At 37.1% G+C, this 12929-nt stretch overlaps 1 protein-coding gene across 1 annotated transcript; it reads left to right on the forward strand.

Moving 5' to 3' along the window:
* The first annotated feature begins 2816 nt into the window (after nt 1-2816).
* Nucleotides 2817-11632, forward strand: LOC110918273 (CSC1-like protein At3g54510). Its single transcript, XM_022162619.2, has 8 exons — nt 2817-3195; nt 4348-4552; nt 4675-4878; nt 5196-5494; nt 9035-9314; nt 9391-9669; nt 9973-10206; nt 11316-11632. Exons 1-8 carry the CDS (start codon nt 2912-2914, stop codon nt 11475-11477), a joined length of 1947 nt encoding a protein of 648 aa, XP_022018311.1. The 5' UTR covers nt 2817-2911; the 3' UTR covers nt 11478-11632.
* Nucleotides 11633-12929: the final 1297 nt, after the last annotated feature.

Raw genomic sequence — 12929 nt, forward strand, 5'->3', positions numbered from 1 at the left:
GTCCCTGGACTTGATTTTAACCATTTTTGTTATTCTAATTAACATAGTTAACTAAGTTAATTTTTTTTAAGGATTTCTTATTCAACATTTAACTTGGTTAAGATTTTAGAGTTAAAATAAGTTTCAAACAAGGCTATTTCAACCCTTTTACTTTAGATTTCAATAATTACATTTTATGCCCAATACTTTGTACTTTTAAATAATGTCAAAATAACCCCCAGACTATAACTTTCAATAAATGACAGTTTAGTCCCTGGACTTGGTTTTAACCATTTTTTAAGCAAGTTTCAAACAATGACAAACAAGTCCCTCAACTTATAGTTTCATAAAATGTCAAAATAGGCCCCTATAGTTTGTAATATAATACGTACCTGATCTATGGTCGTCAGTCAGTCGCGTAAATAGCCGCTCAAAGTTATAATTGTATAGCGTCTCAGTGGGAGAATTACACAATCGAGACCAAGAAAGCTTGAATATTTTCCATTCTTCAGCCGTTGCAAATTTTGCCTTGGTGTGTTTTAGAATATTTTGTGAGATGTGCCACCGACATAGCAATTTGGATGCTTTTGGGAATAGTTTATCGCAAGCATTCATCAAAGCTTTATCGCAGTCTGTTACTATCACGCGCGGTTCCATACCCTCTTCCAACAATCCTTTGAGGTTCTGTAGGACCCACAAGAAGTTATCCTGTTTTTCTTTAGAGATAAAAGCATGAGCGACACAAAACGACTTGTGTGTCGATGTCACACCCACAATTTGAACAAACGGAAGTCTATACTCATTAGTTTCGTAAGTGGTATCAATCATCAACACATGTGGGAAAGCACGCCACATATCGTACGAGTACCGATGAACAAAAAAAACCTCCTCGACCGCATTTGTTTCGGGATTCACCCGGGTGTGGTAAACATACCTTCCTTCATGCAACATTTGCTCCAATATCTGCATTGGAGTCCGATCACCGTACATTTTGACTTTAATCTTTTTTATCACGTTTTGTATGTCTCGTAGAATGCACACGCTCTGTGGGTTTTGTTTTCTTATGGTTAAATGTATGTTCGTAGGCTCCATGTTTTGAATATAAAGTCTCTCTACCAATAATTCTTCGTCTGGGGTCAACCTTCTTGCAAACGCGTGACCCTCGAGAAATACCGCAGGCTCATGGTTATGATCCTTTTGCTTCACCACTAAGCTCCAATTGCCACTACTTGCGTCTAGTTTCCCTATCATTTTAAAAGGACACCAATCTTCTTGCTACCAGAACGCCGAACTGTTGTTTTACTTTTGCATGTGCCTCCACGGTCGCATTGCAACCATATCTTCACTGTCCTTGCTGACGAATCTTCACCTTTTGTTACCGTTCGTTGGGTCACAATGACGTAACCTTTCGCAATTTCTGTTTTGTAAGCCCAATTCTTTAACTCGTGAAGTGTCGCAAATACCTGAAACAACGGTAATTTAAAACTATGTTTAAAACTATATTTGTTTAAAATCTAATAAACCTTATACATAACGAATAACACGTAAACAAAATCAGCTTTTTCTAAATTCTAATAGGCACCCTTCTAATAAACCTATACATAACGAATAACACGTATACAAAATCAAAATTGTCTAAAATTTAATAAACATTATACATAACGAATAACACGTAAGTGACGGTAATGTTATACCTTTCCTTGTTTTTTCGGGTCATTAGCACCATCGTCCTTTTCACCACCATCGTCCCCGCCACCACCATCATCCCAGCCACCACCATCGTCCCAGCCACCACCATCTTCCTCGTCTTGATCACTTTCCTCGAAGTGTGTAACACCTTTCTCGATTTCGTTCTCGTCTTCCTCGATGTCAAAAGCACCTTCCTCGGACTTTTTCAGCTTGCGTTGTTTTTCCTGATGGGAATGGTAAGTCCCGTATGCATGTTTTTCCTGTTGCGGATAGCTTTGAGCCACGTAAGATGGTCCCGCCTCCTCTACGACCTGAAACAACTTAATGGTTATACTAAAATAACCAAAACGACAATATGAATTTTTTACCTGGTTCAAATCAGGCACCACGGACCGCACACTCCCTTCCTAATGCGAATGGTAAGTTCCGGCGTGTTGCGGACGCACGGAAACCACCTCCTCCTCACCTCGATCAACGCCGGGTAACCAAACGCTTTCGGAGACATATGACTCATTCGAAATTTCACCAAAAAAATATCCAAAGTCCCAATTTGACATCGTGATTCGAATCTAATTTAACCAGACCGTTTATTTGAAAATTTTTATCATTTTCATCACTTTTTTGGGATTTTTGAACATTTGTATTACATAAATCCCGTAAGCTTGGGGTAAAAGGAAAAAATTCGAAACAATACGCAGCGTATAGGGCCATGAGTGCGTATATGCGGATCACCTTTTCAGCCTTTTCAGTCTGAACTCAGCTGTCTTGTCAGCAATATACCTTAAATTCAGAGATTATAGTACCAATGAGCAGTGTATAATGCAATGAGAGGCGTATAGGGTTTAATTCTCCAACTACCACCTTTCTAATACAGCGCTCATAGGGCAATGAGGGTCGTATAACTTTACTTTTTCTGACATAATTAATGCACTCAAACCCTATACAACCCTCATTGCCTTATACGGGGCTGCTGGGGGAGGGGGGGGGGGAGGGGGGTTGTGTCTTTTGGGGGATGTACCAATACCCTCACCAAAAAAAAAAAAAAAAAAAAAAAACCGATCTCATGAAACATTATTTTTTGACGACTCATGAGAAATACTCTATTATTTAACCGTTTCTTTTGCGGTGAAGCTCCGCCACGTGCTACCAAAGGTGGCAAGAACCCCATACACCTCACTCCCCCCCTGCAAAACTCTCATACTCATCCTTCCACCAAACGCCGGAGAATCAAACAACCAATGAAATGACACCGGAAAGTTTAATAGCATCGGCGGCAATCAACATAGGCCTTGCATTCATCATCCTCTGTCTCTTTTCCGTCTTCCGGAAACAGCATTCAAATGCCAACATATACTACCCTCGTCGTCTCTCTCTTCACCATCCCATTTCCTTCGATCGTTCCTTTACTCTTCGCCGGTTTCTTCCCTCCGTTGATTGGATCCGCGACGCCGTTAGGGTTTCTGAGGACGAGATTCTTTGTACATGCGGCCTTGATGCACTCGTTGTCATGCGGTTCTTCAAACTCGGGTTAGTTAATTATATTTTTCTCATTTTATCAGTTTGTATGGGATTTTGTGGAGTTCGTGTATGAGATCGTTGATTTAGAACAGTTGTTTTAGTCTTTTAGATTTTAGATGATTGAAATTAGGTTAAACAAATCATTTGATGTCTTGAGAATACCGGTTCGCAAATCAATTGCATATCGATTTGGTTCATTACAGTATTATGGTATAGGTACTTGCTAGCAACCGTGAAAGTAAACCCAAAACGTAAAGTCATAACATGTCCAAAAGAATATCGACGTGTGTTTTATGTTGATCCTAAACCACAAAATAAATATGATAATGATTCCGATAGTAATGATACCGTTTTACCGAAAAAGAAAACCCAAAAATTAAAGTTGTGTTATGTCCAAAAGGATATCGACATGTGTTTTATCTAGATCGAAAACCAAAATATAAATAAGGGTAATAATTCCGATCATAGTTGTTAAAAGCCATCGCCTCTTGCGCCCAGGCCCATTTTTCAGGCGAGGCGAGGTAGTTGCGCTTTAAGTCGAGGAAATTGCGCTTTAGTTCTTTAGGTGATGGTTCAGTCGCACATCCCGGCGAGATTCCTAGATTCCGGAGAGTTTCGGGCCAAATTCTCTAAATTCCGACAAGATTCTAGCCAGATTTCTACTTTTATCTAAGGAAAACTACTTTTCTACACTAATACACTAATATTTTTAGAACTTTTGGTTCTAAATAGATGATAGATAGTTTTATATAATAGATTTTGTTTATTTCATTTGAAGAATTGTATTCTTTTTCTAATACATAATATAGTTTAACTTTTTTCATTATGCGCTTAATTTTTCTCAGTCCCTCGCTTTTTTTGCGCTTTGCACCTACGCCCCAGGCGAGGCCTATGCGCCTTAAGTGCGCTTAGCGCCTTTAATAACTATGATTCCGATAGTACCGATAACGATGTTGTTCGGTCTGAATCAGCACTCGCTATGGTTTACAATAAAAAAAAACAATCTATTTTCAGTACACTTCTTTCTCAACATTGTTGGGCCAACCGTTTTACGACCGAATCTGGGTTGGTGGTTACTTTTTCTATTTTGATTTCTGTCACAAATCGGTCCGTAGTAGTGTAATCAGATTTATATCTGTTTTGCAATAATCGTTTTGGCAGGATAAAGTTTTTTGTGGTGTGTTCTGCTGTGGGATTGATGATTCTTCTGCCACTCAACTGTTCTAATTCCTATGGTTCATCATCAACCTCTCGGTCCATGGATTCCCTCGCAATTTCCAATATTCCTGAAGGATCAAACAAGCTTTGGATACACTTCGCATCGTTGTGCTTCATCTCGTTTTTTGGAATATATATGCTTCACAAGGTAGTTTATATGTATATTTTGTTTGCTTTTGTTGCACTGCATTTGAAGTGAATTATTTATTGCATTTGTATATTTTGGTGAGGTTTATAACAGGTGACCATCGTACCTCGTTTAATCTCTAGGAATACAAAATTGTTCTTGGTAAAAGAGTTCAACAATTGCGTAACATGAGGCATCAACCAAGTCAACGCACTGTTCTGGTTCGGCAAGTATCATTATGTGATGAACACAAGACGTTTAGTTGCAATGTTGATCATTTCTTCTCTAGATATCATCCAAATGCCTATCACTCGTTTCAGATTCTGTATGGTGGAAACCTTATTGAGGTAATGTGACATACACCATGATCGAGTGTTATACATGCATCCATATGTCTTCCAGGGCCGGCCCGAAGGGTGTGCGGGATGGGCGACGGCTCAGGGCCCAAACCCATGGGGGCCCAATTTTTTTGTTTGTGTATTAGTTTTACACTGTAAAGTTAGAATATATACGTACTGAATTGGAAAAATAACATCTTGAAGCATTTGGTTTGGTGGTTTGAAAGTCACTTTAGTAAGAAGTCACGGGTTCTAATCCCGGCGTCCTCAGTTGATTGAAGCTTAAAATCTACTATGTTAATCACCATTTAATTTGTACTTTGTAGGAGTTGCCGGTTGCTTTTGTTACATTTAGGTCTCGTTGGGAGGCTGCACTTGTTTCTCAAACACAACAACATCCAAATCCGTTAATGTGGATCACTCAAATGGCCCCGGAACCTAGAGATGTATTATGGAAGAATTTATCCATCCCTTATAAGCATTTAGTACTCTACAGAACCGGGGTTTATACTGCAGAAGTTCTATTCACTATATTCTTTGCTATCCCGGTAACTGCTGTCCAAGGAATAGCACAGTTTGAAAAACTAAAAACGTGGTTTCCTCCAGCCATGGCTGTCCAATTGATGTAAGTTTTCATAAGTTTTTAGGGCCAATTGGTTTATAAAATTAAAAAAAAAAACCCTCTTATTTATGTTATTGGGTACCTGATCAAATGATGATGTCGAGTTGACGTGTTGGTAACTTCGACATTATTAACCTTTTTTTCTTGGACATGTGTAGAAACCGGTTAACTTAGAAGATCACCAACATAAATCGAAAATTTAGTCACATTGTGGTTTTTGTGTGGTACAAATGTTGGTTACTTTTTAATTAAACAAATTTCTCTCTTTATTATGAAAAAGTATGTTGGTAATGATTTTTGGGTGATAATGTACAAATAGGTCACCCAGTTATTAGAAAGTTTAAATTAAGTACTACTGAAACAAGTTTAGTTAAAGAGTCCACCCAACTAGAATGGGATTCTTTCATGCTGATCCCCGAAAAGAACTTGTCAAGAAATAGTAAAATGAAAATTCTTCATGAATTTTGCTGGTCTAAGTTGACCTTGTTTCCATTAAAGACGGTGACACCGGAACGGATAACAGCATCAACAAGCGACATTATTCAACACTGTTTGGGAGTTATAGTAGTTAAACTTTAACACCGTTAGGAAGTTATGGTAGTTATGTTAGTTACGATTTACACCATTAGACAGTTAGATTAGATTTGGTAGTGTAAATATGCTGGATTTGTATGAATTCAAATACAATCGATTTTATATGCAAACTCTTTGATCTTGAACATCGAGATCCAAATTGTCTCCTCTGACAATAATTGGTATCAGAGCAATACATTAAGAACATCAATTGCCACACATTAATAACATCAATTCAGACAGTAACGGTAAAGGCTTGAGAAGGAAAATACAATTCATGTGACTTGAATTAAGAGACATTCAAAGGGATCGATTACCGGAAGAAAGCCCAAAACGAAAGAAAAAGGTGGTGATCAAGGGATGCACGAGAAAGTCAAAAATAGAGATGCAACAAAATTCGAAGAAAGGAAATTGAAACCCAGAAGTCTGCTTCTTTAATTTCAACAAACGGAGAATGCAAGAAAGAGAAACAATTAAAGTTCAAAAATTCAAAATCTTACGAGAACATCCAGACGAACGACTGGCAGAATTCAAAATAAATTTTATGAAGGCAGGATCAAAAGGACACAATCTTCATCGAGAACAAAATTGTTCCACTACATACGATCAAGAAAGAAGCTCGTTTGTTAAAATATCAGAACCCCATTATCAAAATTCAATGTTCACATCAAGAATACGGAGAATGAACAAAGAAGAAGTAATGGTGTGAAGCCAGCAAGTCCAAAACAAGAAGAACAAGACCCTACGATAGGGAGAAGAAGGCGAAAACAGAGACATACTAAGATGACTGGTAAAGCATCGAAAAACCGATGAATCAACGCCAAAAGATGGAGTAACAGTCAATCTGCAATGTGGGAAATCTATTAACCAATCCCACGAATTACTCTATATGGGCCATACGTATTAAGCCAATATTGAATGCACATGGGTTGTGGGGAATCATTTAACAACCGGCAGGATCTGAAGTAGATGCGAAAAAAGATAGGATCACAATCACCTATCTCTTTCCAATCGACACTCCAAGACATGTACATGCAAGTAGCATCGCACACCACGTCGAAGGATATATGGGAAGCCCTCAAAACACGACACAAAGGGATTGAGCGTGTACAAAAACACAAATTCAAACATTACAAACCAAATTTGAGACGTTACAGATGAGGGGTGATGAAACAATTGATGAATTCTCGAGCAGACCGAGTGAAATCAATTCGAAGGCCAAGACTCTAGGAACGAAATTTGAAGATACAATCATGTTTCAAAAACCGCTTGATTTAGTGCCGGGCAAATTTCTACAAATCATCGCCTCGATTGAGCAATATTCAGATTTGGAGACCATGACTTTGGATGAAGCAATTGGTAGATTGAAGGCGTATGAAGAATGCCTTCGATCTAGGGATGAAAGACTGAACATCAACAAAGATATACTCTTGTTTACACAACATGAACAAAGGTCGACCCGCAATGGGCAATGCAAGATAAATCCAAGTTGTGGCAAAAGTAGGGACCAAGAATTTGAAAGGAAAAATACGGATAATAACTACGAATCTCAAAAGAATGACAAGTCTCAAATCAAGTGCTATTGGTGTGAGAGACGTGGACACTATGCTTATGGATGTCAAGTAAACACAAGAATAACAAATCCCTTTTAATTAAAAGGAAGATGAAGAACCCTCTCTTGATGACTACATGTTTAAACAAGTAAGAATAGATCGAAACTTGATCGCGTGATACGAAAACAACCTGCAATCCAGTGAATAGATCAAATACGAAACTAGGTCATGTGAAGCAATCAAAATTGAAGAACATGTTGTGTGACACAACCACGAAGACGAGATTAAATCTTGTGATACGAACAAACCGTGGAGGGGTTAATCAAAGAAAACCCATGTGATTTAGATCATCAAAAATTTAAGAAAGGGTTGTGAAAGCATAGTTGTGTGAAGCAACAACCAAAGAAGAAAACTGACCAGTGAGGGATTGAAGTCACGAAACAACAAAGATTTGTGTGATACGATCAAATTAAACAAACCTGGTTGTGCGAAGTAATCAAGAAGCTTGTGGAAAAAATTTGTGTGAAACAAACAAAAGGTGTGAGGTCAATTGTGGGAAACGATCAAGTTAAGACAATTTGTGACAGATTGAACAAAGACAAATAATTTAATCTATGATAGATTTGATCGATCAAGAGAAGTGAAGAAGGATCATGTGATATGATCTAAGAAGGAGGAAGTGACCGAGAATAATCTGCATGATTCAGATTGAGAAAACAATTTGTGGAAGATAAAAAAAAAAAATAACTATGTAAGACGGACTTGTATGAGACAATTAAAGAAACGGAAAAGAAGTTGTGGAGCCAGTAAGTATGTTTGGAACAAGTAATATTTAAGGGGGAGATTGTTGGGATAAACTAGCCTTGTTTCCATCAAAGACTGATACGGAGAAGGATAAAGGCGGCAACAAGTGATGCTATTTAACACGGTTTGGTCAATATGGTAGTTGGACTTTTAACACCATTAGGAAGTTATGGTAGTTATGTTAGTTATTGTTAACACAGTTAGACAGGTGGATTAAATTCAGTAGTATAAATATGTGTTATTTGTTTAATATCAAATACAATCAATTTTTATGCAAACTCTCTATTCTTGAACATTGATCCAAATTCTCGTCTCGACAATAAATTTAATGTTTTTTACTTCTAAAATTGTGAAGTGACAAAAAACCCCTTATTTTACTCGAATACACATTTGACAATCTATCTAGGGGCAATTTTTACTTTTGTAGCTTACATGTGAGTACAATCTCCCCCTTTTGCCAAATGAAACCAAATTAATTGGATGACCTCTAAAAATCTTTTAATCATTAGGTAAAGTTAATAGAAAATTTGAGTTCTTGGATGGATTATTTGTACATTATCCTGCGTTTTGATTTTTATTATTTTCCATTAATTTAAAATAATTTGTTCCACAGACCAGGATTGAGCTCGGTTATTACAGGATATCTTCCAAGTGTTATTCTTAGTGGGTTTCTTTATGTTGTTCCTTTTGTTATCAAAGGAATGGCGGGAGTAGCCGGTTATGTTTCAAGAAGTGAACAAGAACAAAAAGCTACCAACATGGTTTACTACTTTTTAATGGCTAATGTATTTTTCATGAGTGTTTTATCGGGGTCATTACTTGATCAAATCGGGAAAAGTTTCTTTAACCCACGGGATGTACCAAGCCATCTTGCAAGGGCTGTCTCTGCTCGAGTAAGTAGCATGAAATTCTTCTATCTCTCTCTTTTTGTTTCTCTTTGCTAGGTTTTTCATACTAATATCCATGCAGGCAGACTTCTTTATGACATATATATTGACGAGTGGGTTGGCGGGATTTTCAATCGAGATGCTACAACCCGGATTACTTACATGGGATACTCTGAAACTGTATACGTGGGGCCGAGGAAAAAAGAAATCGAACTATCTTTTTTCATTTCCTTATTATAGAGTTATTCCATTTGTTTCTCTTTTTGTGCTTATTGGCATTGTGTACGCGGTCATTGCACCATTGTTGCTTCCATTTCTCATCTTCTACTTCCTTCTAGGCTATGTAGTATACGTCAATCAGGTTCGGTTTAATTTTATACAAAACATTAAATTCTAATTTTTGTTAAATGTTTGTATGAATGGATTTTAGACCTTCAAGGGGATGGCACAATGGTAAGCACCCGAGTCCGCTAGTAGAGGTCTTTGGTTCAGATCCAGCTTCTACTAGTTTTCTAGCTTTAACCCCCTTGACGGTCATCTCCTAGTGCAAGCTGTGTATTACCTGACCCCATGTCACAAAAAAAGAGTAGAATTTATGTTCATTTATCCATCTCATTTGTTTGTGAGATATAACACTAACCGGATAATGTGTGTATTAATACAGTTTCATGATGTGTATGAAACAACATACGAGACGTGTGGACAGTATTGGCCTCAGATCCATCATCATGTTGTTGTAGCCATCATCGTCATGCAAATCACCATGATTGGGCTCTTTGGACTCAAATCAAAACCCTCTACATCTATTGCGACAATACCGCTCCTTATTGTCACTATAGCTTACAATGAGTATTGCAAATTCCGATTTCTTCCTACATTTTATAACTGCTCTGTCCAGGTATACTTTATTCTATTCTTCATATTCTTGATTTACCTACTTATAAAGGGGTTTGAGCCATTTTTTACGATGAGAATATGTTTTTCAAGGCCAGGGGGTGTGGTATATCGCCCTTGGCCACGTCATCATCGCTAGCGCCCCATAGCGCCCCTAACCCACTTCCTGGGCGCCCACCATCGTCCTCTTCGCCATGCCCTTAACGGGTGTTAAGGGCTGCATACTTTTCAATAGCCAATCACATTTTTTTGTTCCTTTTTTTTCTTTTTTTCTTTATTAATAGGTAAGAGGCTTTATCTCATTGCATGCAAGTTAAAGGGAGGTGATTTAAAGCCCCCTATGTGACATGGAGCCTACGTGACACTGATGTGCCGTGATAAAGCCCCTAGGGGCTTTATACCACACCCACTAGCATAAACAAGTTAGATATAACAACCCATAACCTAATTATTTTCATTTCGTCTTTTGGTCATGTCAGTTTTAGTACACTCTTTTCAAAAACCGTCTCCACTTTCTTCATAAAAATGTCATATTTGGTGTCTTTAATCTTTAGAGTAAACTTCCGTTTTGCTCCCTGTGGTTTGGTCACTTTAATGGTTTTGCCCCAAACCTTTAAAAATAGCCATTTTACTCCCTGATGTTTTGGTTTTGTTGCCAGTTTGCTCCCTGCGGGGAGCAAAATGAAAAAAACAAACAATTTGGATGGAGTTAGAGGCGGGGAGCAAACTGGCAAAAAAACCGAAACATCAGGGACTAAAATGGCTATTTTTAAAGGTTTGGAGCAAAATCGTTAAAATGACCAAACCACAGGGAGCAAAACGGAAGTTTACTCTAATCTTTATGACTTTATGTACAAACATCTTGCTTATTAAGACTTTTTAGATATTCAAGCATCTTTTTATTAGAGTTTAAACAACAAAATAACATCCAAACATTATTTTGTTTGGTCTGGTTTTAATACAAATGCTTTTTTTCCGTTTGTCCAGTGTCGCGACTATTTGCTACCGCCTATTTTTCTACACCTGGATTCTTTTGATAGTTATGAATTTAAAAGTGAACTTGTTTTAAACTAAATACATATCATAACTCTTGATAATTGTATTGTTATTTAGGATGCCAAGGATAGTGATGAGCTCGACAAATATGGACCAAGTGATGCTGATGCTGCTTGTCTTAAAGCTGTAGAGGCATATCGACCGCCTTTTTTGCCTCAAGCGCGTGTCACAATGGAAGAATCAACCTCGAAACAACCGTTATTATTAGCAACACCCTAATGCTTATTTTTCTTTTCCGTAGGGCAAATTTATTAATTTACATACGTTTTTCTCTGTAGAGGTTGTGATGATAGACACAGTTTTACAGTTGGTGAGTTTGGTTAGCCTAGCTGAACCAACATAGAATGTGTTGCTTATTGTGAAATACACAAAAACAGGCAATCAGTTTCTGTACCAGTGGAATCCCAAGTAGGGATGGCTATGGGTTGGGTTGGGGTCGGGTCGGGTATTGGTAATCCCATTCCCATACCAGCTTGTAAAATCGTGTCCCATGCCCGACCCAATACCCGTTGGGTATCGGGTATACCCATGAATTTGTTAAAATATATAGAGATGGGCATTTGGTACCGGGTACCGGTACCAAACCGTACCAGGTATATTCGGTATCGGTACCCACTTTCCCGTTTTTCGGTACCGGTACCCACTTTTCCTGTTTTTCGGTACCGGATGTACCGTGCTCATCCCTAAAAGATATACGTGGGGGTTTCCAAATACATTTTTTTACTATTATAATTATTATATATTTTATTTATACAACAACTATTATAATTCATTCATATTAATATAATATATAAATTTGTTTATTACATGTTTTTCAGTACTCAACTTTTGTAATACACGATTGTTATGGTATTTTCAGTATTACTAATTAAGATGTGCCAGTTTTTGTGATAAATTCAAGTTAGTTGTGTGAACCATTATATGGTAATAGAAATTTGTATATATAAAGTTTCGTTACTAATTAACATAGGTCGTTAGTAATATTAAGTTTTTTAAAGATTATATAACTATATCATTTATTGTATAAACTCGTGTAATACGCAAGTCTATAAACTAGTTACGTAAGTTTAATCATAAATTAATAACTTTAATTATAAATTAAAAAAATACATTACATAATATAAGTTTTATCATAAATTAATAATAACTTTATAATACTTATACACTTATATGTATATACTTCACAACATACAAAATATAAATATTATTGTTAAATACATATACTAAAACAAAATTTATTTTTTCACTTTATGAATCACTAATAGACAAGTGTTGATGGAAAAGAAAAATATAAATTAAAAGATCCGGGTGTATGATCGGGTATATAGTTCGGGTAAACAGGTATGTGGTTTCGGGTAATCGGGTCGGGATTTCCAAGAAGGTAAGAACTCCAACCTGTTTGTTGCTTCTTCGGCCAAATACAATATACAAATGGGTAACATAACGGACCGAACTGATATCGACCAAACAACATCGATACCATGATTGGTATTATCAGAACCGTTGTTGGTATTTCTCTTATCGATTTTGGTCGACTGATGTAAAACACGGGTCGATTAATGAACTTATTTGTTTTACTGGTTGCAACAATAATTGTTGAGTGATGTTTTCTATAACGGAGCTTACAAGATCAAACTTACGAATTTGAAGTAGTGATGATTTTATAAATGA

Source organism: Helianthus annuus, chromosome 16, assembly GCF_002127325.2.
Source record: "Helianthus annuus cultivar XRQ/B chromosome 16, HanXRQr2.0-SUNRISE, whole genome shotgun sequence".
Classification (NCBI taxonomy): Eukaryota; Viridiplantae; Streptophyta; class Magnoliopsida; order Asterales; family Asteraceae; genus Helianthus; species Helianthus annuus.